This window comes from Eretmochelys imbricata, chromosome 3 (assembly GCF_965152235.1).
Source record: "Eretmochelys imbricata isolate rEreImb1 chromosome 3, rEreImb1.hap1, whole genome shotgun sequence".
NCBI lineage: Eukaryota > Metazoa > Chordata > Testudines > Cheloniidae > Eretmochelys > Eretmochelys imbricata.
In genome coordinates this window covers 205,684,904-205,710,650 of record NC_135574.1, presented here as the reverse complement: position 1 = coordinate 205,710,650, position 25,747 = coordinate 205,684,904, and the positions used below count along the sequence as shown (strand labels likewise).

Below are 25,747 nucleotides of genomic sequence, written 5' to 3'. Positions count from 1 at the left end.
TGGCACGTCAGTGGCATGTCTGACCATCATGTTTCATAAAATCCTTGATGGAAACTGCTAATCAGTCCTCGGATATTGTAATAGGATTTCATAGTGTTGGAAGTCAAAAGATTAATTGCTGGCCAGTGTTACCGTGAGGAATGAACTGAGATGGAGGTTCTGGGCCAGATTTTAAGGCAACTCAGGCTCACAGTTGTCCATTTAAAATGTGTGTCTGATTTAAATAAGAAGGGGCCTCTATCCAAGGTATTGGCACCCCCGGTGCAAATGACAAGAATTCAATTAAATAGCACTTGTACCTCCTAACAGCTGGCAGAATCCAACAAGACCCAGAATTCCTCTCTCCATGCAGAGCCAAACCCCAGCCTCTGCAGCAGCCCATGTAAACAGACAGACATTGCAACATGCCCTGAAGCTCAACAGACCAGAGCTATCCTGGAGCTGGGGTGGAGAAAACACAGAGATGAGGCTCAGGAAAACTTGTTTGAGAGCTGAGGGCATCTCGCTGAGAACCAGCTACCTGCATGCTCTCTGAACAGAGGGGGAACCAGCTGATCACAATTGTGGTCCTGTGGCATGAGGAAAAAGGACTGCACATCCCAACACCACAACCGTGTATGCAAACTGAGTAACGTCATGCAAAAATGCACCTGCTTAACTATTTGCCCATGCAGTTGCGTTTAGTACATTGTTAAATTAACCACAGTGTGTGTCCATACGTCCTTTAGGAAGGGAATACTGTAGTATTATTGCTCAGCATTTACTGTGGATATCTGCTAATCCCCTTGAATTGCAGCAGTATTTAAGTTTTTACTTAAACAGCTGACTATACTCTTACTTCCTCAGACTGACAGGATTGGGCTTGACTGACAGACCTCTAAGAAGCCTAGGATCCTGTGGAAAGTGGCATCAACCAACCAGCACCTAAAGCCCTAACAAATTGAATTAAGATACACTAACATTAGTCGCTCCTCAACCCATTTAAGAGTGTCTGAGTTGGGGGGCTGCACAGAGTTACCCAAATCGATTTAGACACTGATTGAGTTAAACTGGTGCAATTTCTGAGGGTAGAGAAGGCCCCACTTTGCATTAAAGTCTCAAGCCAAAGTCCAGTGGACACACTCCCATTAATTTCAGTGGGCACTGGATGAGGTCCCAAATCTGAATTACTGGCAGACCAAAACTAATCTGTCCCAGGGCCAGATTCAGAGAGGTAGAGTACAACTTGAATACCAGAGCTGGGCTCTGAGCAGCTCCATGAAGAGGGAGAAAGGAACTGTGACAATTGCATGCCTCCTTGGAGAAAAAAAATGGAATAAATAAATGGATTTTCCCATCCTCATTATTATTCGTGTTATCATAATGCCTAGTACCTCCAGTCCTACCCCAAGACTCCACTGAGCTAGGGGGTGTACAAACACGGAACAAAAAGGCGGTCCCACACCCCAAAGGGCTTACAATCTACGTGACAGCGAATCTAGATTTGCCCTTGCCTGCCTGCAGTGCTCAGGAAGAGCTGAATTCTGAACCCCACAGGGGACGTGTCCCTCTGTATGGCCCTAAAGAATCCCTCATATAGACACTGCAGCATGTCAAACTCCATATTAAAATGGGATAGAGCTAAATCCCCCATGAAGAAGCAAATGCTGTTAAAAAGCTGCATCATTTCATTATGCAAAAAGCCTTAAATCCTGTCCTGAAATCCTCCCTTTTTCTAGGGAGCATGGAATAAAATGTTAGACACAAGACTTTTCAAATCACTTTCAGGCAGGTCAGTAACTGACACAAGAGCTGTTTAGTTTGATAACCATTCAGCTGCAATTATATCGCAGCAGTTCTGACATTGAGAGAGAGCAAAGCTGCGATAACTTTGTGTTGGTTCTAGTTTTGTTTCTGCAGAGATAATAGACAGTACATTGAGAAAGCATCATCTTGCTGATAGGTTTCAGGATCGTTAATTGCATGGGCAATAATAATTACTAATATTAGTGATGTTTAATTCTACTTACGCCACACTGATATAAATGGCAGCTGTATTGGTGATAAACATCATTAACAGTCCTTAATGGCCTTACGCAAATCCAACCAAGAGTCCAAAGATGAGAAATCACAGCTGCTCAGTGAATCCAAGCAGAAAATTAAAATATCTATATGAAATAATCGGTGCTTTTCCAAACAGCTATTTGTGAAAGAGGTAACGACTTGATTTGACACAGTGACACAATATCTGCAAGAAGGCCAGGTCACTGTAAACTAGACTGTAATATTAACAAACGTGATACAGTAGACTGCAATCTGACCTGTGCCCAAACTTTTGCTGCAAAGCTCAAATTTGCAGCAGGTTTGAAAGCATTGTTTTGGGTGGAAATCACGTGAAACGCCATTTTGCAGGCATTCCATGCAAAACTAGGCCAAAGGGTGTCGTTTCTGCTGAATTTTATTCGGCTTGTTCAAATCTGGCACTCCAGTTGTAACTTGGGGATTAAAACCAATACATGAAGGGGAACAGAATTAAAAAATTTCTTATGGATCCTTCAAACCACATCAAATGTCACAGAGCTTTACTTGCAAGGTGAAGCAAAGCCATGTTCAATATCTCAGGGCCCTTTGCTCAACTCTCTCTACACATGAAGAAAGGCACCAAGGAAACAACACTGTTGTCCAGAAAAGAGATGGAACCCCCCCGAATACACACAGACGTACAGAATTGTCTCATGCCAGGGCTTGTACGTTTTCCTATGTATAGGTAGCATGTTATACCCCATGACAAATGAAAATAGAGAGAAGCCCAAACCACCCCCCTGGATTCATAGCATACTGGGATCCATCCGTTAATTACATGCTTTCGCTTGGTATTTAGGAAGAGTTGGAGCCCCTGGAGTTGAACAGTTAGTGCACTATCTCATTGTTCTGTTTGGCCCTCTAACCCCAGGGTTTAGCTCAGTGAAATGGAAGGGCAGCTACTAGTTGCAGAGACATTCTAATGCTTGGGTGCTATTTTATACCAATTAAATTATATTATGAAGCTTCTGGACGTAGAACTGGAAAGTATTAGTCATGCTGGCAAGTGTGTAAAAATGGGAAGGTGAGTGGCACGAGGGGTTGGTTATGGTTTATTCATCTGTCTTATCTACTTATAAGGGGACCCCATTACCAGAGTAGTGTTCAGATACTGCACCTCACAATCTTTAATGTATTTATCCTTAATACCACCCTGTAAAGTAGGGCAATTCTATTAACCCCATTTTGCAGATGGGGAACTGAGATGCAGGTTAAGTGACTTACCCAAAGTCAGACAGGAAGTCTATGAAAGAGCAGAGAATCAAACCTCGATCTCCCAATCCCCAGTATTGTGCCTTAGCTACTCGTTCACTCTTCCACTTCTGCCTCAACAGGGACTTTTCCCTTGGACCCTCAGATTAAAGGTCTGATGTGCTACCAACTGAGTTTACAGATACTCTCAGCGCTGGATCACCAGGTTGAATGAAGCTGAGATGTTTAGTGGCTGAAGATTATCACCTGCTGGCTGTTTGATACTGTACAGTTCTCAGTGGTCCACACTATACATGTCACTAGGAACAACCTTATTGGCAGTCTCGTTAGACAGAGACAAAAGATGGAACAGAGACAGAAATAAAAATTACTCTCCCTATCAGGGCAGAGGCATACTAATGGGGCAATGAAGGGAAGCTGGCATTGAGTGAAACCTGGGAGTCTTGCCATTGACTTCAATGGGGCAGGGTTTCACCCACTCCCTCTCTTTTGTGATTATGTGGAGGGCTTCAGACCCAAGAGAGCCACAAAGGTATTTTTCAGGCATTCTCAATTAGCTTCCAAAAGGCATTACCTACAGTTCTGTGCTTGACATTTATTATTCTAAGAATTCCTCGTGACATTCAGATAATTAAAGAGATTCCACTACCTGTCTCTTAATCACATGTTGTTATTTTATGAACGACTATATCTTAATTTAAGGTAGTGACATCTTGTTATTAGTATTAAATTTTCCGCAAATCTGCCTACAGCTCACAGCAAGAAATGACTGCAGAAAGCCAGTGTATCAATTACTTTGGGGGGTGGGTTAGCAGTGCTTTTAGGCGCAAGTCAATATACAATATACAGGGCAGGAAACACATGCCTGTAGTTAGCGTGTTAGTCCGGGACACAAGAGACCGAGGTTCACGTTCCTGCTCTACCACGGACGTCCCACGTGACTTTGGGGAAGTCGTAGAACATGGTGCTCAAACTTTTCCTGTCACGCCCCCCGTTACCAGTGACGGAATCTGTCCATGCCCCCGCTCCATCACTGCACAGCTGGCTCAGCAGAGGAGCTTGGGTGAAGGTGGAGCTGGGGATGGGGAGGAGCTGGGGCTAGAGGCAGAGCTGGCCTGGGGGCGGAGAGGGAATGAGGGCAGAGCTGGGCTGGAGCAGGGGGCGGATTGGTGCTGTGGCTGGGGCCAGGTTGTGGGAAGAGCAGGGGGTGGGGTGGAGCAGAGCTGCGGTTGGGTGGTGCTCCCTTCCCAACCCTCTGTGGGGGCTGGCCCGGGCCCTGCTGCATGCACCCCCCAACAGTCCTCCGCGCCCCCTAGGAGGGTGCACCCCACAGCTGGGGACCACTGTCGTAGAGGCATGGAGCTTAAGGCCAGAAGGGACCACCAGATCATCTAGTCTGATCTCCTGTGTATCGTAGGTCACCCGCAGCAGCAGCACAACACCAACCAGCTCCGTGCCTCAGTTTCCCATCTGTGCAATGGGGATAATAGCACTGCCCCATCTCCTGGGGTGCTGTGAGGATAAATACATTAAAGATTCTGAGATGCTCAGATACTACGGTGCTGCCAGCCATAAGGACCTTAGAGAGATACAGTTATTGGACTGGGGGGCCCAGATTCTGTTCTCACACCAGTTTTGTACTGGCATAACTCCACTAGTTTCAACAGTGTTCCTCCTGATCTACACTGAGGTAAATGAGAGGAGAATCAGGCCTGTGGGCTGTACGCCTGCGATCTAGCTGTTCAAGCCATCCTTTAGACAGCTCTATGGTACTAGGGCACCCACCTACACTAACTGCACTGTGTGAACCAAGTTCACCGACACTTCCCAGAGCCTGATGCTTAGGAGCTCAATTCTGCCCTCCTGCGTGGTGCTCAGCTCCCTCTGTTCTCAGAGAACTGACTCAAAGCCCCCTAGAATTAATGGGGTCTGGTCTACACCTAAAACATAGGGAGCCTGCCTTAGCCCCACTGCGCCACCACCCAGGAGCCACCCGAGGTAAGTGCTGCCCAGCAGGAGCCTGCACCCCAACCCCCAGCCCTGAGCCCCTCCTGGAGCCAGCACCCCAAACCCCTGCCCCATCCCTGAACCCCCTCCCAGAGCCAGCACCCTGTCACCCCAACACTCTACCCCAGCCCGGAGCTCCCTCCTGCACCCAAAACTCCTTCCCAGAGCTTGCACCACTCACCCCCTCCTGTACCCCAACCCCCTGCCCCAGGCTCAGCCTGGAGTCCCCCCCCCCACTCTGAACCCCTTGGCTCCAGCCCAGAGCCCGCACCCCATCCTGAACCCCAATCCCCTACCCCAGACCAGTGAAAGTGAGTGAGGGTGGGGGAGAGTGAGTGATGGAGAGGGGGATGGAGTGAGCGGGGCGGAGCTTTGGGGAAGGGGCAGGGCCTCGGGGAAGGGTCGGGGGTAGATCCTGGGTTGCACTTAATTTCAAAAAGTGATCTTGTGTGTAAAAAGGTTGGAGACCACTGCCCTAACTGCATGGTTTTCATGGTACACCAGGAGACATTTGACATCAGCATCTTTTAATCCAGAGGTGGGCAAACTAAGGCCCGCAGGCCACATCCGGCTTGCGGGACCGTCCTGCCTGGCCCTTGAGCTCCCGGCCGGGGAGACTAGCCCCTGTCCCCCCCCCCCCGCCACTGTCCCCCGTCCCCTGGTCTCAGCTCACTGTCTTGCCAACACTCTGGCCTGCTGCTCCTGCCGGGCAGTGAGGCGGCGTGGCTGGCTCCTGCCAGGCAGTGGGGCTGCGAGCTCCTGCTGCTCTGAGCCGCATGGTAAGGGGGCAGGGGGCAGGGCTGGATAAGGGGCAGGGGATCCCGGGGGGAAGTCAGGGGACAGGGAGCAGGGAGCGGTTGGATGGGGCGGAGGTTCTGGGGAGGGGGGCGGTCAGGGGACAGGAAGCATGGGGCTGGATAGGTTTAGGAGTCCCGGGGGGCCTGTCAGGGGGTGGGGGTGTGAATAGGGGTCGGGGCAGTCAGGGGACAGGGAGCAGGGGGGGTTGGATAGGGGGTGGGGTCCCACAGGGTGGTTAGGGGTGGCGGTCCTGGAAGGGGGCGGTCAGGGGACAAGGAGCGGGGCGGGGTTGGATGGGTCAGAAGTTCTGAGGGGGGCAGTTGGGAGCGGGAAGTGGGAGGGGGCAGATGGGGGTGTGGGTCAGGCTGTTTGGAGAGGCACAGCCTTCCCTACCCGGCCCTCCATACAGTTTTGCAATGCCGATGTGGCCCTCGGGCCAAAAAGTTGGCCCACCCCTGTTTCAGTCACTTTAGTTCACTCTCCTTCTCTCAGACTATCTGTCCATGGTATCCAGATATATTTGCTTCTTCCATATCAATAGAATATCCCTGTGCTGAGCCTCAGTTCCCAAGTGCATTGAATTTGAGAGGCTCAGGAGATGCACCATTAGCGGGGACAGCATGAGTGGGGGAAATCCCCCCCCCAACCACCTTGGATCCAGATGCCAGGGGGAGTTGTTCTGAGATACTATGCTCCCAGCTGAGCTCCCCCGCCCCCCACCAGCCTATCTGGGCTGGGAGCCCTGCCAACCTCCTCATGAGGATGGGGCCATAGCCTTGGAAGGCTGCAACAGGACTTGGATGGTTGCAGCGGCAGAGAGAGCCACATGGGTAAGGGAGTTTTCCTGTCCATGCCCGCCCAGCCCCAAGCCAGCCAATACCATCACAGCCCTGTGATGTTGTCAAAGCCCACGCCTTTGGACTTTGCCAGAGGCTGGGTAATGGGGGCTGGATTAGGGAGGGATACGAGGTGACCCTGGTGGGCGAGGAATACGGAGGGAGCCATGGAAAAGGGACACAAAGAAGAACCAAAGTGGAGAGAAAAATATTTAACTAGCAAATGTGCTAAAACATCAACAGGTGAGCATAGGATGGGCAAGACCAGGGGTGGACATGGGAAAGGGGTTCTGCAAAAAACCGGTATGACTGAAACAAACCAATACATAAAAATACAAAAAAATAAAAAATAAAGTGGAAACTAGGTGATCGATATAAACGTAGGCAAAGACCAAACAAATACTGCAGATACTTATGCATGTGAGTAACTTTTAGCTCTGTGAGTAGTCTCATTAAAGGTGGGTCTGTGTTTCAAGGATTGTGCCCTCAGGGCTTGACCTTCTATCATTTCACTTAGGACTTGATTATGCGCCTCCTCCATTGAGCTGTGTGTCCATAACATCCACTGACTTCAATGGGAGCTGAGGGGTTAGGAACCTGGCAGGGTCAAGCCCTTTAAGTCAATGGGCCTTTACTCGATAGCAAGTATCTGCGGGACTGGGCCCATCTGCCTTGATCCAAAGCCTACTCAGTCAATGGAAAGTCTTCCTTTCAATTCGATGGGCTTTGGATCAGGCACTCAGCCTGCTGCTGGCCTTTTATTCTTTGCAGAATCCACTGGGAATTCCTGCTCCCTGGGTTGCATCGTGATGATCAGCACAGACTGCCACCTTGATGTTGATTATTTTTCCGTGTGTGTTCGGTTCTTTTAAGCAGCACTTGGTATTCTGCTAGGGTGGCAGCAATCTGTCTCTGTGACATGCTCAGAATGGAAACAGGGAGGATGCTAATTCCAACATCACTCGGTAAACAAAATACTTTCCTCTTCGACTGACAGTTATAATCTCCAGCGAACTGCTCAGCTTAATGTAACTGTTCAACTAAAATTCCTGGAGTTCATAGGTCCCTGTGCTGTGTATCAGGGAGGCCTCCTGAACCAAAGATGCATTCTCTGAAGGATTCACAGACAAGTTCAGAGAGATGTCGATATTTGGGAGAAGAATTGGCAAAGGGCAGTGTTTCCTAATCTTTTCAGGCAGCTAACCCTTTATTTGAAGCAATAATGTTTGTGATCCCTTTACAGTTACTGTAAGAGTAAAGTGTCTTGACGCTAACAATGATAAACCTATAGAATTGATTTGTGTGTGTGTTTCGAGAGGTTGACAGAGAGTACTTGACTTTGGAGGGTCTGGGTGTGTGGGGAGTGACATTTTCTTTGCTTCAGACCATAATAAAATTTTCAACATCTCACCACTCCACCCACCCTCCTTTGTCTTTCATGACCTCCCTGGCTGATAACACTGTTCTAGGGCAACAAATGATGAACTGAATACAGGGGCTTATGGTTGAGAAGTTGACAGAACCTTCACGGACACTCCCTATCCAAAATCATCTGTAATCTGCTATTGAGACGTTGACTCCCGCCTCCACTCTGACAGTGGTGCCAGCCTTCATGGTTCATGGGTTAACTTTTTCAATAAGTACCTACGCACTTTCTCTGAGGCCAGCTGATATGCATGAGAGGAGCTCCCTGTGAACATCTGCAAGGTCACCTCACTGTCCTCCTTCAAATCCTTCTTCTCCCATGAGCCTGCAAAACACTTGACAACTGATGGCCTGGCTGCTGGTTTGCTGAGACCATTGCCTATCATGCTGACCAGTATTGTCTCATTATTACCTTGTGCTCCCTGTTTGTTATAACCACCTGATGTCTCTTGTCTTATACTTCCATTGTAAGCTCTTCAGGGCAGGGCCTGTATTTTTGTTCTGCGTTTGTACAGTGCCTAGCACAATGGGGCCTTGTCCATGACTAGGGTTCCTAGGTGCGATTGCAAAAATAATAGACTTGACCCTCAAGAGAAGAGGATGAAGGGCCTCATCCGTTAAAGCGAATGAACATACCTTCATATTGTGGTTCTAGTTTAGAACTAGAAGCAAAGCCTCTGACACAGCAAAGCACGTAAGCCCATGCAGAAGTACCATGAGGGGGGCTGTTCTCAAGCAGTGTGGGTAATTTGAGAAGACGTTTGCAGCGTTCTTGTAGCCATGTTGGTCCCAGGATGAGAGAGAGACAAAGTGGGTGAGGTAATACCTTTTATTGGACCAACTTTTATTGGTGAGAGAGACAAACTTTTGAGCTCCACAGACCTGAAGAACAACTCTGTGGAGCTCAAAAACGTGTCTCTTTCAGCAGCTGAAGTTGGTTTTATAAGAGATATTACCTCACCCATCTCATCTCTCTAATTCAATGAAAGTCAGATAAGCATAAAAATTCTTTTAGTGCTTATCCAAACTCCACATCTAACCCTTTAGAGATTCTCCTCTTTAAGGAACAAGCTTGATGTTACCTGTTAAAAGGAACAGATTTCAGGGACACCTTTGACACAGCTTTCTCAATGTGCTCGAGTGGATGGGACAAAAACAGCAGGGCGTAGTGTTGCACCTATAGAACTGGGAAAACAGTCTTCTCCACTAGTTTTTGGTACCAATAAAGACATTTTTTTGCCTGGCACAATTTCTGCAGAAATCAATAATTATTCGATTCCCATGGCTGCAATGCTTGTTGCACAGGAAGTGGAAGCTGAAGAGAAATCTAACCTGCCGGATCATTCGGCTTTGGTCTGACTGTTCTTTGTGAAGTCACCAGTGCCAAACCTAATGGGGGGAAAATCTTGAGAAAAAGGAGCATTCTTGTGAAAATACAGCACCAGAAAGATTCTGTTGCATTTGCAGTCGGTGAATGTCCTTTTGGAGCGGCTGCTCAAGGGAGAAATATTGAGAAAATGCAATTCTAGAAAAGCAAAGAAAGAGGAAAAATCCAGCTCAACCATTTCAAGAGGTCAGTGTGGGTAAGAGATGGAAAGTACTACAGCACTCAGCAATACCCTTTAAAGGGCAACATGTAAATGAAGTTGCAGCCGCAGCATCTCCTCCTTTCACCCTGCAGTATGCAATGCCAATTCAACTTTTAGCTCAACCTGCTCTGTGGTTTGGATTGTTGGGTACCCAGTGACACTATTGGAGGGTGGATAGCTAGCGGGCTCACTGCTTGGGTGCTTTCACACTGTGATGCTTTGTTTTTCAGGCTCCTGTTTCAATGTATTTATATTAGATGATGACGCATAGTTCCAAAACCCTAGTGATACCTCCTTTCCTCTCTATATGTTCTGCAGTGGCCCCCTTTTGATTTTTTCCCCTGTGCTACAGTATATAATGAACAATATTGGTTTCTCCCTAGTCTTATGTTTTGCATTTAACTAAAATCCTCAGGGCCAGATCCTCAGCTGCTGTTAAGTGGTGTAGTTGTGCTAACTTTACCAGGGCTACATCGACTGATACCAGCTGAGGATCAGGCCCACAGATCTGACACAAAACAAAACTTTGCCCTATATTACCAGAACAGCACACAGTTGGTACATTAAGTATCCTTAAACTACTGCTCCATGTCTATAAACCCTTTTCCAATACAAAAAAAATTAAAATAAAAAAGTCAGAGGGAAAGTATCTCATAAATGCAATCATAAAACAGAGGTCAATAGCTAGGCCAGTCTGAACTGCATAAAGACAGTGAAATTAAAGCTTAAAAGATTAAGATGCATGCAGACTAACTGTATGGAAGAATAAAATATACAAAATTAGATTGCAAAATCCCAATCTCTTCAATAAGCAGTATTCTCCCTGGTTATTAAATTCCTGTTCAGAGGTTCCTTTTCTTACTCTTCTTTATTTATAACATTTCCCCAATTCATGGGGAAAGTTTTCACATTTCCAGATATATCAAAGCACAATCTAGCTTACAACCTTTCAGAAGCATTCCTCAGTTACACATGTTAATGATAGTTCAGACAATGGAAAACCCTCAGCATTCATTTTATTTATTCAGACAAAAGATTACCACTGAAGCGGAAATGTGGCCGACCCAAGGCACTTGATTTTGGTACTTGACAGCCTCTGTCTCTTAGACACAATAATGAAAATTTACCATTAGGTTCTGAGGAGTTTCAGTGAGAGACAGACTAATAAGATTAATGCAATGAACTGGGCTACCTCTGAATGGGGCAGTTGAAAGATTCTGGGTAAGTAGGCACTGCTTATCCACCCTAACAAATTAGGTAGTTCAACACAGTTATCTAAGAGAGCCCTGAAGGAACAGGTATGACATCCAATGGCTGGAAGCTGAAGCTAGACAAATTTAGACTAGAAATACGATTCAAATTTTTAACAGTGAGGTTAATTAAACATTGGAAAAACTTACCGAAGGATGTGGTGGATTCTCAATCGTATGGAATGTTAAAATCAAAACTGGATGCTTTTCTAGGAGATACGCTCTAGTTAAAACAGGAATTAATTCAATTCCTATAGCCTGTGTTATATAGGAGGTCAGACTAGATGATCACAATGGTCCCTTCTGGCCTGAGAGTCTATGAATCTATGAAATACCCACAATTAGAAAAACAATGTCACCGCTGAACAACAGGATAACAACTGTAGAATCTCCGGCACATGACTGCAACTGCAAGCCTCTAATGCCATTCAGAACACTCTCCTGTCTCATCGCGGAGAACGGTTCAGTGGTGTAACAAGAACCCAGCTGCTAGGTGCCTAGTTACCAAATGCAAGTTGTATGAGATATGTAAGAATTCTTCTACATATGACAACACCATGAGCTGTCTATAGCTCATGCTATTACAGCTGCTTTCTCTATTTTGGGTGAATATTGAGGAACATCAGTAGACAGGCCATGAAGACCACAGCAAAGCTGCAGGTCAGGGTGGGAAATCCCGTTGAGACGCTCCCATTGAAGCGAATGGGTATAACTCCTACTGGTGTTAGACCAATGCTGTGTGCTTGCAAAAATTCCACACCATTCTAGCCAAGGATGAGGAGAGGGTTGGAGGAAGGAGGTAAGAAGGAGGCACAGGGCCACAGACGAGTGTACAGTGGAGGACAGTGGGGCTGAAAATAAGGTGTGGGTGGAATTATGGTGTGGGGCATCATCTTCACATCTCTACAGATGTGACTGACAATCAAGGAATGATCCTAATTAAATCCACCACCAGCTCAAAGGGAAGCCTCCCATTCTCACATCTCTGTCCTGATGTATAACAAGCATCATCACGAAAGGCTGTCTGATTTGTGTCTTAAGGGCGGAACTGATATCCTGCTTTCACCGCACACAATGTTCTCAGATTTCTCCCACTCCTCCTCATTTTCCCTCGTTCCCAAGTGTACATATAAATCAGGCAGCGGCTAAATAAATAGTGTTAATGATACATGACTTTGAGATCTCTGCAGCTGAAGCAGAATAGACACGAGCTCCTTGAGCTACAGAGACGACGAGGGAAACAGCTTCTCCGATACCCATCCTGCAGCGTAGCTAGCACCTTTGTGGAGCCATGCCATCGCGCCATGAATTGAACCCGTGGAGGCACCTTGGAAAATGTATCTAGAACCCAGAGTGATATAGCGCTGTCCAGGCAAACTCAGTCTCCCTCTGTGTTAGTGACAAACTACTTCAGTGACATTGTAGAGGTTCTAGGGAAGAAGTAACGCAAAGTTTTCTGGGTGCATAATCCTCTTTCAGTCAATGGGATTGTGTCTGGTAACTCAAGGGTGTGAGTTTCTCTCTTGCCTCAAAATACATTTCCAAAATACATAGTGATTTTGGATGTCTCTGTTTTTCACTGCCCAAAGAGGCCTCATCTTCAGTGCGGGGCACTCAGCACTTTCTGAAATTCAGGCCCTGCTTTCGGGTGTGTCAGGTTGGGTACTCAGAAACTAGTCACTTGTGCAAAACTTGGCCCTTCGTTAACAGGCCTTGGGAAATGTCACTGCTCATCAAAGTGAGAACAATATATACCCAAACCACCCCCAAGCAAGGGGGGGGGCAATCAGAATTTTCTTAAGGAACGGGCATGGGGGAAGGGCTGATTGGGGGGTTCCGCCCTGGGCCTGAGCATGTGATGGGGTGGGGGAGACATGTTTGAGACTCCCTGGGTTGTCAGATCCACCTGAAATTCTCGTTTAGCAACTGATTTTGTGCCCAGTATCTCTGAGGCAGTGGCCAGGCCCCTCTGTGCTGCGGGCATGAGGGGCTCAGTGATGCACGGGGGCACCCCATCCCCAGCGCACAGATAGACACTCCCACCACTGAATAGGAGTCCGGGGGGCTTCCTCTTCTAGGGACCATCATCTCCTCAAAACCCCCATTGCCCCCGAACTCCCCTGCTGGATCAGCAGCCTGCAGGGCTCAAGCAGCTCCGTGTTGCAGATGTGGCTGCCCTTGCAGCCATGGAGGAAGCTCAGCAGCCTGGCCTCACTCAGCAGCTGCATGCTAGGCTGGGTCAGCCATGAGCGGGGCCCAGAGCACATGATCCTACAGACAGTCCCTGTGCCATTGAACCACCCAGACTGCAGAGGGACCAGGAGCTGCTGAGGGGAGTGTGTGGGGAAACCCGGTGGGGTGAAGCTCTGGAGCAGGGGGTTCAAGCCCGAGACAGAGCTATGCAGACCTGTTCCAGCCTCTGCCCTGAACCCTAGTTGTGTTGTAGGGCAGCCTTCCCTCCCCTCCTCTGCCCCCAGCAATGGGCACTGAGCCCTGTGATCCCCCAGGAGTCAGTTCGGTCTTGGGGAGCAGGAAGCCTGGCTCCTGTTCTTGTATTATTACATCCCACAGAAACTCCCGGGGCCTCTCCCTTCATTTCATCACTGCCCCTATGTACAATATTCTCACTGTTCTTAAATTATAATGGGTCAAATCACTCACTGGAAGAGAAAACTGACTCACTTTGAGGCAACCATATCTTACATTTCTGTTTTTCTAGAACACACCCTGGCTTGACTATCTCTGATGTACTCTAGATCCACTTCTGCCCCAAAGTCTAAAAGAAACCAGCCAATTTTAGGGACAGACGGGGAGAGATGACGCTTCTTTTGTACACCTATAAATATCAGTACACAGGCTGCATTTTCAAATTTTAGGTTTTGTTTTAAAAAGGGGCAAGGGGAGAAGGCAGGGGCCTTATAAAGCCTAATATTAGTAGAAATGTCTTTATGATTTTTAAAGTGTTCAGCGAAAGCAGTTTTGTTCATATTTGTATCTCCTCCTTTCAGGGTTTGCAACTCAAAAATTGCAGCTCTGTGCTGGAAAATGAGAGCCACAAAGTGAATCTTCTTAGTCGCTGACATTGTTCAAGGTGCTCTGATTTCTAGTCCACCCAGTCCTTTCTGGTTGGCCAGAAATGAATGAAGAGCACAAGCAATATTGAACATGGTTTTCATCTACAGTGGTGACTGAGTTTTAGTGTAAGAATCGTTTTTTAAAAGGGCCCGTGACATTAACACTTAGTTATCTGGTAGGGCCATGATGACATAATAAAACAAGGAAGAATTGGGTAGGCTAGAGATTCTATTCTTATCTCTTAAGCCCTAATTCTGTAAGCAATGGAAACCAATGGGAGAGTGCCAGACTGTGTCTTGATGGAGTCACTGGCGGGACTGGGGCCTTAGCTACCTTAGAAAATCCACGTTCAATACGTAAATAAAGAAAGCAAAAGGAAGTCTGTTGAATTATTGCACTGGCTTAGGATGTCAGTTGTTCACTCCCAAATGCTATTTTACACTAATGATTATATTTGAATATTCTACTAGCCTATTCAAATTCCAAAAGCTCCCTCCTAGGTGAAGCATTTCTTCCTACTATCTTCTTGTTGCCTTTGTACCATGAAACCCTACTCCAGCCTTCTCCCATTATGGGACGTCAGGCCTGGCTTTTGGAGAGTGCTGTGGGGAGAACACAGCCAGCCTCTTTCCCCTAAAGGGCAGCCTCCGGGCAGAAGAGGGACTATGACTAAGCTACTTCATAATAAAGAATATAAAAGGCAGTGTTGCCTAGACCACAGCCTGAGACTCCGGAGACCTGGGTTCTAGTCCCATTTCTGCTACCGGCCTGCTGGGTAACCCTGAGTAAGTCATTTCATGGCTCTGTGCCTCAGTTTCCCTATCAGTAAAATAGGGGTAATGATACTAATCTCCTTTATAAAGTGCTTTGAGATCTACTAATGAAATAATAATCATTCCTAGGTCTTCTATTGTAATAGGTAAGGTGCTCAACTAATAGGCTAGCAATGATCCACTTTCCCCAAGGATAAAAAGCCGGCTGCATTTTTTTTATTTTCAAAATATTTTGTTGACATTAAAATAAAATAAAAAAATCCCCAAGAAAACTAACAAATTTCTAAATATTTTTACCATTTTTTTGAGCAGCTTTAATCACAAGATCCTATAAACACATCTGGACAAACTCTTTCTAGATGTCTTTCATTCCTGCTCTGAAAAGACAGACAAATATGATACCTGATGACTTGCTAATTCTGGACTCCTTTGCCAAATTTATTTCAGTTATAAAAATAGAGGGACAAGGTGAGTGAGGTGATCTTTTATTGGACCAGCTTCTGTTGATGAAAGAGACAAGCTTTTGAGCTTACACAGAGCTCTTCTTCAGGGCTGGGAATGTACTTAGAGTCATAGTTATAAAAATAGTCCTCTGAAAATAAACTCATTTCTCTGGGGTGAAATCAAAATAAGACCTCATGCTGTGTGGCCAGACTCTGTCCTCAGAAGTGCACTCCCCAGCACCGCGAGCTGCATTCATGGAGCCAAGGCAGAAGTTTGGTGCATATTGTCCATTATTTGTTTTGCAGTGGCATTGCACAACCATGTAACGAAGTGATGGTCCCTGACCATGCTTGCCAACAGGTTGTGGGGGGGAGAGGGGAGGAGCAGGGGGCAATTGCCCAGGGACCCGGGCGATTTAAAAGGGCTAGCCCCAGAGACGATACGAGAGAACAGTCCCTGAACTCAGAAGACATCAGGGGTTGCATTTGTGCCTGACCTGTATAGAGAAGAGCACTCCTTGAATCCTTCCCCAACTTGTCCACCTCAAAGAGCCAGCCCAAATCTGGCCCATAGTATGGTATATCTCACTCTCTAAGCATATTCTGTTCATTGGTAAACCTAGACTGCAAGCTTACTTAGAGTGTATCTTGCTTGGGATGGGGATTGTGATTCAGTTCGGGGTTTGTACAGCACACAGTACAAGACGGGTCCTGGCCTATGACTTGGGCTCCTCGGTGCTATTGCAATAGAAATAACACATAATAATAATACATAGGTTCCTACCTATGTTTTTGTGAAGATAAAACAACACACCCATTGCTGGAAAACAGTGCAGAAAAATAACTCACAGAGCACTTCCATGCCCACTGTGCAACATGATGACCTAGGAACCACCCTTACAGGGAACAGTTATGTGATCATTTCAAAGCTGTTGCCGCATCAGTGCTATAATTATGTAGGTTAGGTCATGGCAACCCAGAGCCCAGATGGGCCATTAGCTGAAGAACCATCTTCCCTGAGATGTGCGGAGAGCCTCTTGCTCTGCGGCTGGATTAGCAGCCCTGTACATTTTATGTAAGGATTCTCGTTCAATTTACAACACGGCTGCTTGTTGAATTGCTTATGTGGGTCCTAAATTATGTCCCCCATCCCTCACAACAAACAAAAAGTATCAGAGAATCCCTTAGTCAAAGAGTTATGCTTGGAAATGTCTCTCCAGTTTCTTCCCATTTAGTAACGTTACAAATTGCTCCCCCAAGGACTGCTGCATAGTTAAAAAACAGTTCTGATTTCATCTAGGGCACTGAAGCGGCTGGGTCTCATGGATTTGCCATGTGCTACTGTATAATGATTCAGAAGGGGTTCCAATACACAGTCACACAGCAACATTATGACATCAATGGCACGATGCCAATTTATGCTAGCCAAAGATTTGATCCATTCATATTGGTCATTAGTTTTTGGTTGCTTCAATTACTCCACTGTCCTCTAAGTTCCTTCAAGGCCCCCATATCACTCCTTCGAAGATGAAGCTGACCAAGTCCCCGAAGAAGGAAACGATTAACCACTTTGCTTCCTGAATTCAACTTCATCAAGAATTATTAGCTTGTTATATAGTGCACAGCACAGACAAACTGCAGCTAGGTATGTAAAGCATTTTATTGACTGAAGATCAGCATATTCCCCCCCCACTCCCCACACACACACGTGCTGACTGCTCCTCGGCCGCATCTGAGGATCTGGGCCATGCTTCTCTGGCCCAAGGATTGTACAGTGTAAATTAGATGCTACATGGGATGATGTAAGGAAAAGTTATCAGGCAAGGGAGAGGGAGGTTGACACACAACAACATATTCCTAATGGAAAGCTGGCTCTTCAAAGTGATGTGCCTGGCACTGAGGTAGCACTCAAGTGGTTACAATAACAAGCTGGAATAATGGTTGTTTCTAAAGGCACACAGTCTCACTAAGAAAAACAGTAAAGAGGAAAAGGTGCTAGAAACCAGGAATAGTGCAATAAACCAAAATGCTGAAACTAAAGCAGCTTTTCCTAATTCGCAGCCCCACAGGGTCTATTATCCCACTGATGCAATTGTATAATATTGAGGTAAACAGCATGATCAGAGAGGATAGTTAAACTCTATGTCCACACTGGCTATTAACTGCCACAGTTGGAAAGGAATGTTGAGTAGGGATGGGTCAGTTGGTTAATTCCTGAATTTGAAGCTCACATGAACATTGTGGGACTGAAATTGGCATAGAAAAAGCTGCCTTGTGAAGTTTCATTTCCCTCACTTAACATAAGCCATGTGAAGAGGCATCTGAGATGTGTGTGCTACAACACCAAAACCAAAAGTCTACTCTCCTTTTCTTCCGATACATATCGTCCATTTTGGAAGATCTTTGAGAAAATACAGCATTTCATTATTGGACAAATCTGGGGAAACACTTAATTTTGGCCATGTTTACCACAAAATACTGTGTTCTTCAGCAGAAACTGAATCCGTATCCTTGGTCAAATTTACAAAAAGCTAGCGGAGGATTTTCAAAAGCATTCAGTGTTGGACTAACTCTGCTCCCATTTAGCGGATGGTCACACTCTCCCTAACTTCAATGGAAGCAGAGTTAGGCCAAAGCTGAGCACTTTTCAAAAACCCATCCATTGACGTTCTACCACCAAATTCTCACGATCTGGAAATAATAGTTCGCTTTGCTACACTCCCTTTCATCTGAGGATTTCAAAGCGCTTTGGAAGGTAATGGCCAGAACTGCTTCATGAACTAAGTGTATACAAGTAGCCTCAGGGCTGTCCTGCAAGTGGCACCTCACTTCAGTTTCCTTTTTAGGTCCCCACTACCTCCATACGAACTTATCTTTCAATCCATCAGCCGAGTTTATTAACTAACACTTAGCGCAAACAGTCCGTAAGCAAATGTCCCCAAACATAGTCTATATCCCCCAGCACTTGTATTCTTTAGAACCCAGCTTCAATCTCACCATCCCGGCATCTTTCACCACCACTGGACTCTTCAACCGTCCTCTTCTGTCCCTCTGCTAGGATTGCCGCCCCAGCCCTTCCTTCTGGGGCACAACCCCGCTCTTACCAGCAGGAGCTCGCACAGCCAGCTGGAAGCCTGTCATGGTTCCTCTGGAGTCCAGCTCTCTGGCAAAGGGAAGTCAGCAGGGAACCCCCTCTGCTACTCCTCTTTCCTTCAGCCCTCTGCTCTGACTCTCCGGCTTAGAGCCAGCAGGCATCTCCCTCAGCTGCTGCTGCTGCTGCTCCTCCTGTCTTTCGCCCTCTGGCCCTGGCTCAGGGATGCCAGCCAGCAAATCCCTCTTACTTCTCCCCCGCTTTCGGACCTCTCCCAGGAACCCCTTTTCTCTCTAGGAGCTGACATTTCCTGACTGACTCAATCTGCTCTAACACTCTTTCTCACCAGGCCTCATGTAGCACCACCCCAGACCCCACCCTCTTAATTGGCTCAGCACCTGGACAGGAAAAGGGGAACTGAGCCCAATTTCATTTAAGGGGCCAGTTACCCTGTTACAGTAAGTACAGTTGTACCTGCTCTCTTACAGATGAAAAAACTTAAGCAAACAAAGGTTAAAGGTCTAATTTTTAGGGATGTTTAAGGTGCTTATGTAACCCACACACCGCTTGGGTGTGGTGCTCTGTCCCATCTAGTGGCACCAAGAACACTTAGAGAGAGACTAATGAGTCTGCTACAGGCTTAGCTAAGGGCCATGTGGCTTTTAGCTTATGCGGTAAAGGCTCATGCAATAAGCTTCAGAGATCCCAGGTTCGATCCTGCCTGCCGATGACAGGGGTCTGTTGGTGTTACAAGTGGGGGCTCATCCAGGATTTCAACTGGAAAGTCTCTGAAGTTCAGGACTTGCTTCCTCAGCTAGGGGAAGTATGTAACCCACACATGGCTTTGGTGTGGTGTTCTGTCCCATCTAGTGGCACCGAGACTACTTAGAGAGATTAATGAGTCTGCTACAGCCTTCGCTAAGGCCCTGTGGCTTTTAGCTCATGCATTTACCTCCAGAGATCCCAGGTTCAATCCTGCCCACCAATGACTGGGGTCTGTTGGTGTTACACTTAACTTCCATTGAAATTAATGGGAGTTAGGCTCCTAAATACCTTTAAAGAACAAGTAGAGATCCACACTCCTAATTCTGTAGTCACTAGACCACTCACAGAATAATTTAGTGCAGCCAAGTCCCTCCTGAACTTCTGAAATGTATCCAGTATGGGAGGGTGGAGGAGAGTTGAGACAGTTATAAGAACATTTTGGTTCTAAGTTAGGTCTTTTTAAAAAAGAATCCAAAGGGCTCCCAAAATAGTGCAATTTTTTCTGGACTTTCAAACTTCTTTCCATCTAGAATTCTGGTTTGTGGTTGCATTTTCAGAATAGGTTTCAGACTGTTGGACAACAATGCCAGGAAATACAGTGAGAAGAAATATTTGGTTGTTCCTAGGTCATCGTGTTGCACAGTTAATCTCCATCCGTTTGAATGTTGTTCATGGCAACCTGACTCAGAAAAATTCCTACTGATTAAAAGAGAACACCTCCAGGGAACATTGCTCAATGCCCTGGGAAAGCTTTGGTAATTAATAATTGGCCTGAATCATATGGGCTTTCACAGTACGAGTTACAATGGTGCCACTTAAACACTGAGCACACATAGCGAGCTTTAAACTGCATGTTCCTTCAGGGAATCCATCTACAGAACATGCCAGCTGCACAGCTTATCCACAAAATCTTTCTAATAGTGAAAATATCCAGTTTCATCTTGAAAAAAATGATAGAAGCTGGATTCCAAACTTTCTGGTGAAAACTCAAACTCCCTGCTCACTTTCTCGTACTGATCCAGGTATCCAATCCCCTTCTCCCTGTCTGGTCTTTCAGAGTTAATTGACCCATTGCCTTGTATTGCCTGCACTATTGTTCTTCACTTCCCATTTATATACAGGATCATACAGTGACATTTCAAAGACCACCTTAAAGAACATGAAAATATTTGGCATTTCTGCAAACTGCAATACTCAGATATTTAATTACACAGAGTCAATCACCTGTCTAATTCAGACAGGAACTCAAATTTCACAACATAATTACTTTAAGTTCGGATGGATAATTCAGGAAATTGTAGGTAGTCTGACATGCACAAAGCATTTAAAACATGGGGGCACTAGCGCTTCTCAGTGAAAAAGCTGTACATTTTTTTTAATGTGGGCACAATCTATTGTGCCCCTATCTCATTCTCAAAAATGGCTGTTTTTGTTTAAATTAAAAACATAAGTAAAATAAGTAAAAAATTAGCCTGAAGCAGATACCCAACATGGAAATTTTCAACCCAAATGGTTAATGTTTGGAAATGTTATAAGCAACTGAAAACAGGGACTTGTAATGGAAAATGTCAGGCAACTTAACAACAGGCATTGCCACCTGCAACTGCCAGAATGACAGAGGAGCAGGTAGGAAATTACTCTAGTCTTGAGCCAGGGAAGAATGTCAGATTTAAGAAGCATTTTTAAAATGAAACCATAGGGTTGCCTACGTATAATATTTCCAACCCCCTTAATGATCTGAAACCTGTTTCATAAAGTCTGAATTGAATCTGTCTAGGTTTTTATAGTGCAGCCACCACCATCCTTCGTGGGACAAAACAGAAGAAAACTCTGTCAAGACCATATGGCCAGGTCCTTAGCTGGCATAAAACAGCCTAGCTCCATGGACTTCTACAGAGATATGGCAATTTACACCACTTGAGGATCTGGCCCAATGGTGTTTTCCTTTCCACGCTTTGAGTACAAGGTCTGATTGTATGAAAAGAACAAGACATTCTTTTAAATTATTATTAATTTAACTGGAGTGAGGTGCTGCAAGGCCATTGTGCTCTTGTTGCTGTGGGAAGAGACGTTTCTTCCCCTCTGATCTGAAAGAGGTGATATCTGCGCTCATTTATTTCTGGTGGGATTGCATTCCATAGGCAAGGTCTTACGGCTGATAAAGCCCTGTCCTCTCTGCCATAAACATTCCCAGTGTTTGCAGCTGTCATCTAAGATGGCAATACAGCTGACATGCAGCTGCTTATAAGATGTTGTTTGTAAGATATTTTCATCTCATTTGCTGCATTCCTTCTATAACTTCAGATTTGTTTTAGCAACTAGGATCTGACACACAGGATGGGGTTATCAATATCTTTGTATGAAATGGTGAGAAACACAAAAGTTATCTGCAACCAAACCTCAAAGACCTTACTGGCTACTCATTCAGTCATGTCACAGCTGGTGACAGAGAAGCCTCAATTAGCCTGCACTAAATGAAGGGAAAGTGGGGGAAGAATGTAAATTAAGAGTGAAAACAGGGAAGAAGGGAAGGATGTCATATTTCTGTGGGTCACTGAGTTCAACGAGTGCAAGCTCAAGCCCTAAAATATGTCTCACTTGCACCCTATTTCTTTTTTTCTTTTCACATGATGCTGGAGAATGGTCTTCAGACCTGCTGTTCCTTCCGCTAAAGTCGAGACTCAAAACTTCCAAGAAATGCAGCTTTTCCTCCCTTCGCCCTCACTTATTTCTGAACCAACTACTTCGGCAGCAGTATTGCTTACTCGCAGCTCCCTTCCCCGCTGTTGCTGTTGTCCCCAAAGCTGTCTTCAGACCCCCAATTAAATAAAGCTCCCCTGTATTTTGCACACCCATATCTTCCCCCCCCCATGAATGGAAACCTCAGTCTGCATGAACTGCTGACTTGCACTGGTATTTTGCTGGGCTATATGGAGAACCAATGGAACTAAGAACCTTGTGGAACTCGTTAGTTGCTCTTACCTGTCCTGCGAAAAGGCCACACACACCGATTATACAGAGAATGTTGAATACGGCAGAGCCAACGATGGTTCCGACTCCTACGTCTCCTTTTGTGATAAAAACACCTGAAACACAAGTTCAAGGCAAACCGTGTAAGTCGGAAAGAACAGGGATCCTACTCCAAAAAACTGCACCCCGCTGCTGTATACAGTAGAACTTCAGAGTTACAAACACCTCAGGAATGGAGGTTGTTCGTAACCCTAAAATGTTCATAACTCTGAACAAACATTATGGTTGTTCTTTCAAAAGTTTATGACAACTGAATAATGACTTAATACAGCTTTGAAACTTTACTATGCAGAAGAAAAATGCTGCTTTTAACCATCTTAATTTAAATGAAACAAGCACAGACACAGTTTCCTTACCTTGTCCAATCTTTTTTTAAACTTTCCCTTTATATTTTTAGTAATTTAGTTCAGTTTAGTTCTGTACTGTCTTTGAATTTTTTTTTATTTTAGTTTCTGCTGCTGCCTGATTGCATACTTCCAGTTCCAAATGAGGTGTGCGGTTGATCGGTAAGTATGTAACTGGCGTTCATAACTCTGAGGTTCTATTGTAGTCATTTGCCTGATTCTGCCACTTTGACTCAAATTTAATAGGACAACTTGGGGAGGAAAGTGAAAGGGTGAATAAGGAGGCACAATCTGGCTCTTTGATAGGATTAGTAAGAATGTGTTATCAAAAGTGCTACAGTAATGGGTACCATAGAAATAAATGTCAGTGAATAAAAAATAACCAGCTAACGTCACCTGCTAGCTACAAGTCTGTTGAAATTCAGCTGTTGCTAGCAGGGGTCTGGAAGAGTTTCCCTGACCATTGTGGCCTGGGATTTTTTCCCCTCAGAACCATGCTACACAAGGGGCTCTTTCTACCAGGCCGGGGACTGTGTTATAACAAAGTAGTGACCTGACCATGTTGGAACATGGTCCCACCTGCACAGCCAAATCATGTCGAAACCATCTTACCCTTTTAGGATAGCACGGTCCCCATTTTGGTCAATTTTAGGTGAACAGATTTTAAGATCCAGAAGGGATCATGTAGTGTACAATGCAGGCCATAGGACTTCCCTGAATGAATTCCAGTTTCAAGTCCAACAGCTGTGGTTGAATGAGAGCAGATCTTTTAGAGAAACATCGAATCTTGATTAAAATATTTCCAGTGATGGAGACTCTGCCACAGCCTTTGGTAAGTTGCGCCAGTGGTTAATTACTCTCTTGCTGCACAGATGGGTATAAAGAGGGCTACACACTTCCCTCAGTCCAGGCTGTTTATAGCATGATTCTCAGATCAAAATCCCTGTCCCCAGCGGTCAAAGGAACCACTGCTAGGACCGTGCTAACAACAGCAGTCGTGAAACTTGGTTGAAACAAGCAGGTTCTGCCGATTCTGAACCAATTGTGTAGAAGAAAGAAGCCCCTCACTCTTGAGCATTGCTGCAATAGGATAGCCCTCTATTCTGCCCCCCCCCATAAGCAGAGTGCTGCTGTGAGGGAGCCCTCAGATCCTCTGTTCTACACCGTGCTCATCAAGGTAGTATCTGAGCACCTTCCAGCAGTGCCTTAAGCAATATGGCTATGCATCCTTCTCTCCTAAACTGAGCCTTCTGGTGGGATGAAGGACAATTTTTTAAAGCTCTCAACTAATCTCTCCCTATTAAGGTTTTGAATCCACAGCTTCACAAGCCAGCAGCCTCCACCAGCCCTAATGGCATGCCCTTGTATGTGTTACAGAGAGGGTCGGGAATTTCTCACCACTTTCTTGGAAGAGAAGGAGGGGCTGGTTGGACATGCGGGAGAGCTGCTTGCATAGATCTCCTGTGCACACACCTACACCCCTGTGCTCCAGCGCCTCATCCAAAACAAGACCAATCATAACCCTCCCGCCAATCTGCACTCAAATTTCTATCTACACTGTAATCAAGCTACGTAGCCTCTTGACACAGTTAAAAACATCGTTCTGTCTTGCAGCGTAGATGGGACTGGCCCATTCTCGAACTGTGCTTCGTCATCTGTAATGGACACAAACATGGCCATTGTGTGTGTGTTGGTACAATTTAGCAGCGTGTTAATCTATTCACAGTGCACAGAGCCTGGATTATGCTTGGTGACGCACACTGTACATAAAAACAGAAATTCAGGAGTTTGTTCTTTCATCCACACCGGGAGATTATACATATAGCTCCTAGACTTAATAAGGATTTACCACAATTAATCTTCCATGCGTCCATGAGAGAACAGGTTAAGAGTTATTACAACTCTTAGAGTCATTTGGCAACTCCAGCTGTACTTAATGCCTTTAAAAACTGTTTAAAGAAGAAATGGCTGGTTAGTTAGTTACCTATAACAGATGTAAACAACTCAGGAGCGGAGCTTCCAGCTGCCATGAAAGTTGCCCCAGCCACGTCTTCACTAAGATGCAAGCGCTGCAGAGAAACAAATGAAATCCATGATTATAACACTGGCACGTGAGAAGGAATTCAACAGAAAAAGTTAACGTCTGTCTGAGCAGGACATTGCTGATATGCTTAAATGGAAAGAAGGGACGAACCAACAGGACAGAGAGGCATTAGTTACCTTGGGGAAATATTGCATTCTCAACCTAATAAAGCAAGATAGTTGTGCCTTCTGATCTCTATTTACAGAGGGCTAGATTGTTCCTTTGGGCACTGTCCTGTGCAGGGCAAGGTATATTAGCTGCAACACCCCAGGAGGCATGATGACGCCCCTCTGAGTCACAATTCCTCCCCATACACATGTTGTCTCACCTACTCTGGCCAGTACGTGGTGGGGGCTGGGGGATGAAGCCAAGTTCTTGCCCATGTGCTCTGTGGAGTATGTAAGGGTGTGATTACCCCAGACCCAAGGTGCTAACTTCCCTGTATGGGATTTACCGAGCAGCAGCTAAAAATCTCCACTGATAATCAGGGACTGGCATTCTCTTAAAATACGCATACTTACCAAATTTCTTTTAGCTGTAAGAAACCCCAAAGCCCACTTCTAGCCTTCATCGCTATTGACAGATGGAGGTTGTTCTTATGTGAAACATTATTTCCTGAGAGGAAAAGCACTCACGACTGTGTACATATTTCATTGGTATAACCCTTTTTCAAATATCTGCTTAGTTAACTATTTCCTATATGCTTTCTGCAGTCCCACCATTCCATTGGTGAGAGCGACAGCTCAGTAAATGGGACCAAGCTACTGAAACCAACGGGACCATCTGACACCTCCCATTGGTTTATGCGAAGAAGCTAGAAAGCGACCCCCTTCCAATACGGCTGCACAACGCTACCTTGTTTCTACACAAAACAGACCCAAACATGTAAGCTGCCGTGCCTGGCTATGGGTCAGCAGTGGAATGAGGGGCAGTGGGATGTGAAGGAAACGCTTTTCAGACAGCAT

General features: G+C 45.7%; 1 protein-coding gene across 1 annotated transcript in view; it reads right to left on the bottom strand.

Moving 5' to 3' along the window:
* Positions 1-25,747, bottom strand: part of SLC24A3 (solute carrier family 24 member 3) — a 337,622-nt gene that overhangs the window by 58,237 nt on the left and 253,638 nt on the right. Inside the window, exons 5-6 of the mRNA XM_077812070.1 lie at positions 24,684-24,768; positions 22,308-22,411 (exon numbers count right to left, since the gene is read on the bottom strand). Coding sequence (XP_077668196.1) covers positions 22,308-22,411; positions 24,684-24,768 — 189 coding nt within the window. The remainder of the gene's footprint in view (positions 1-22,307; positions 22,412-24,683; positions 24,769-25,747) is intronic.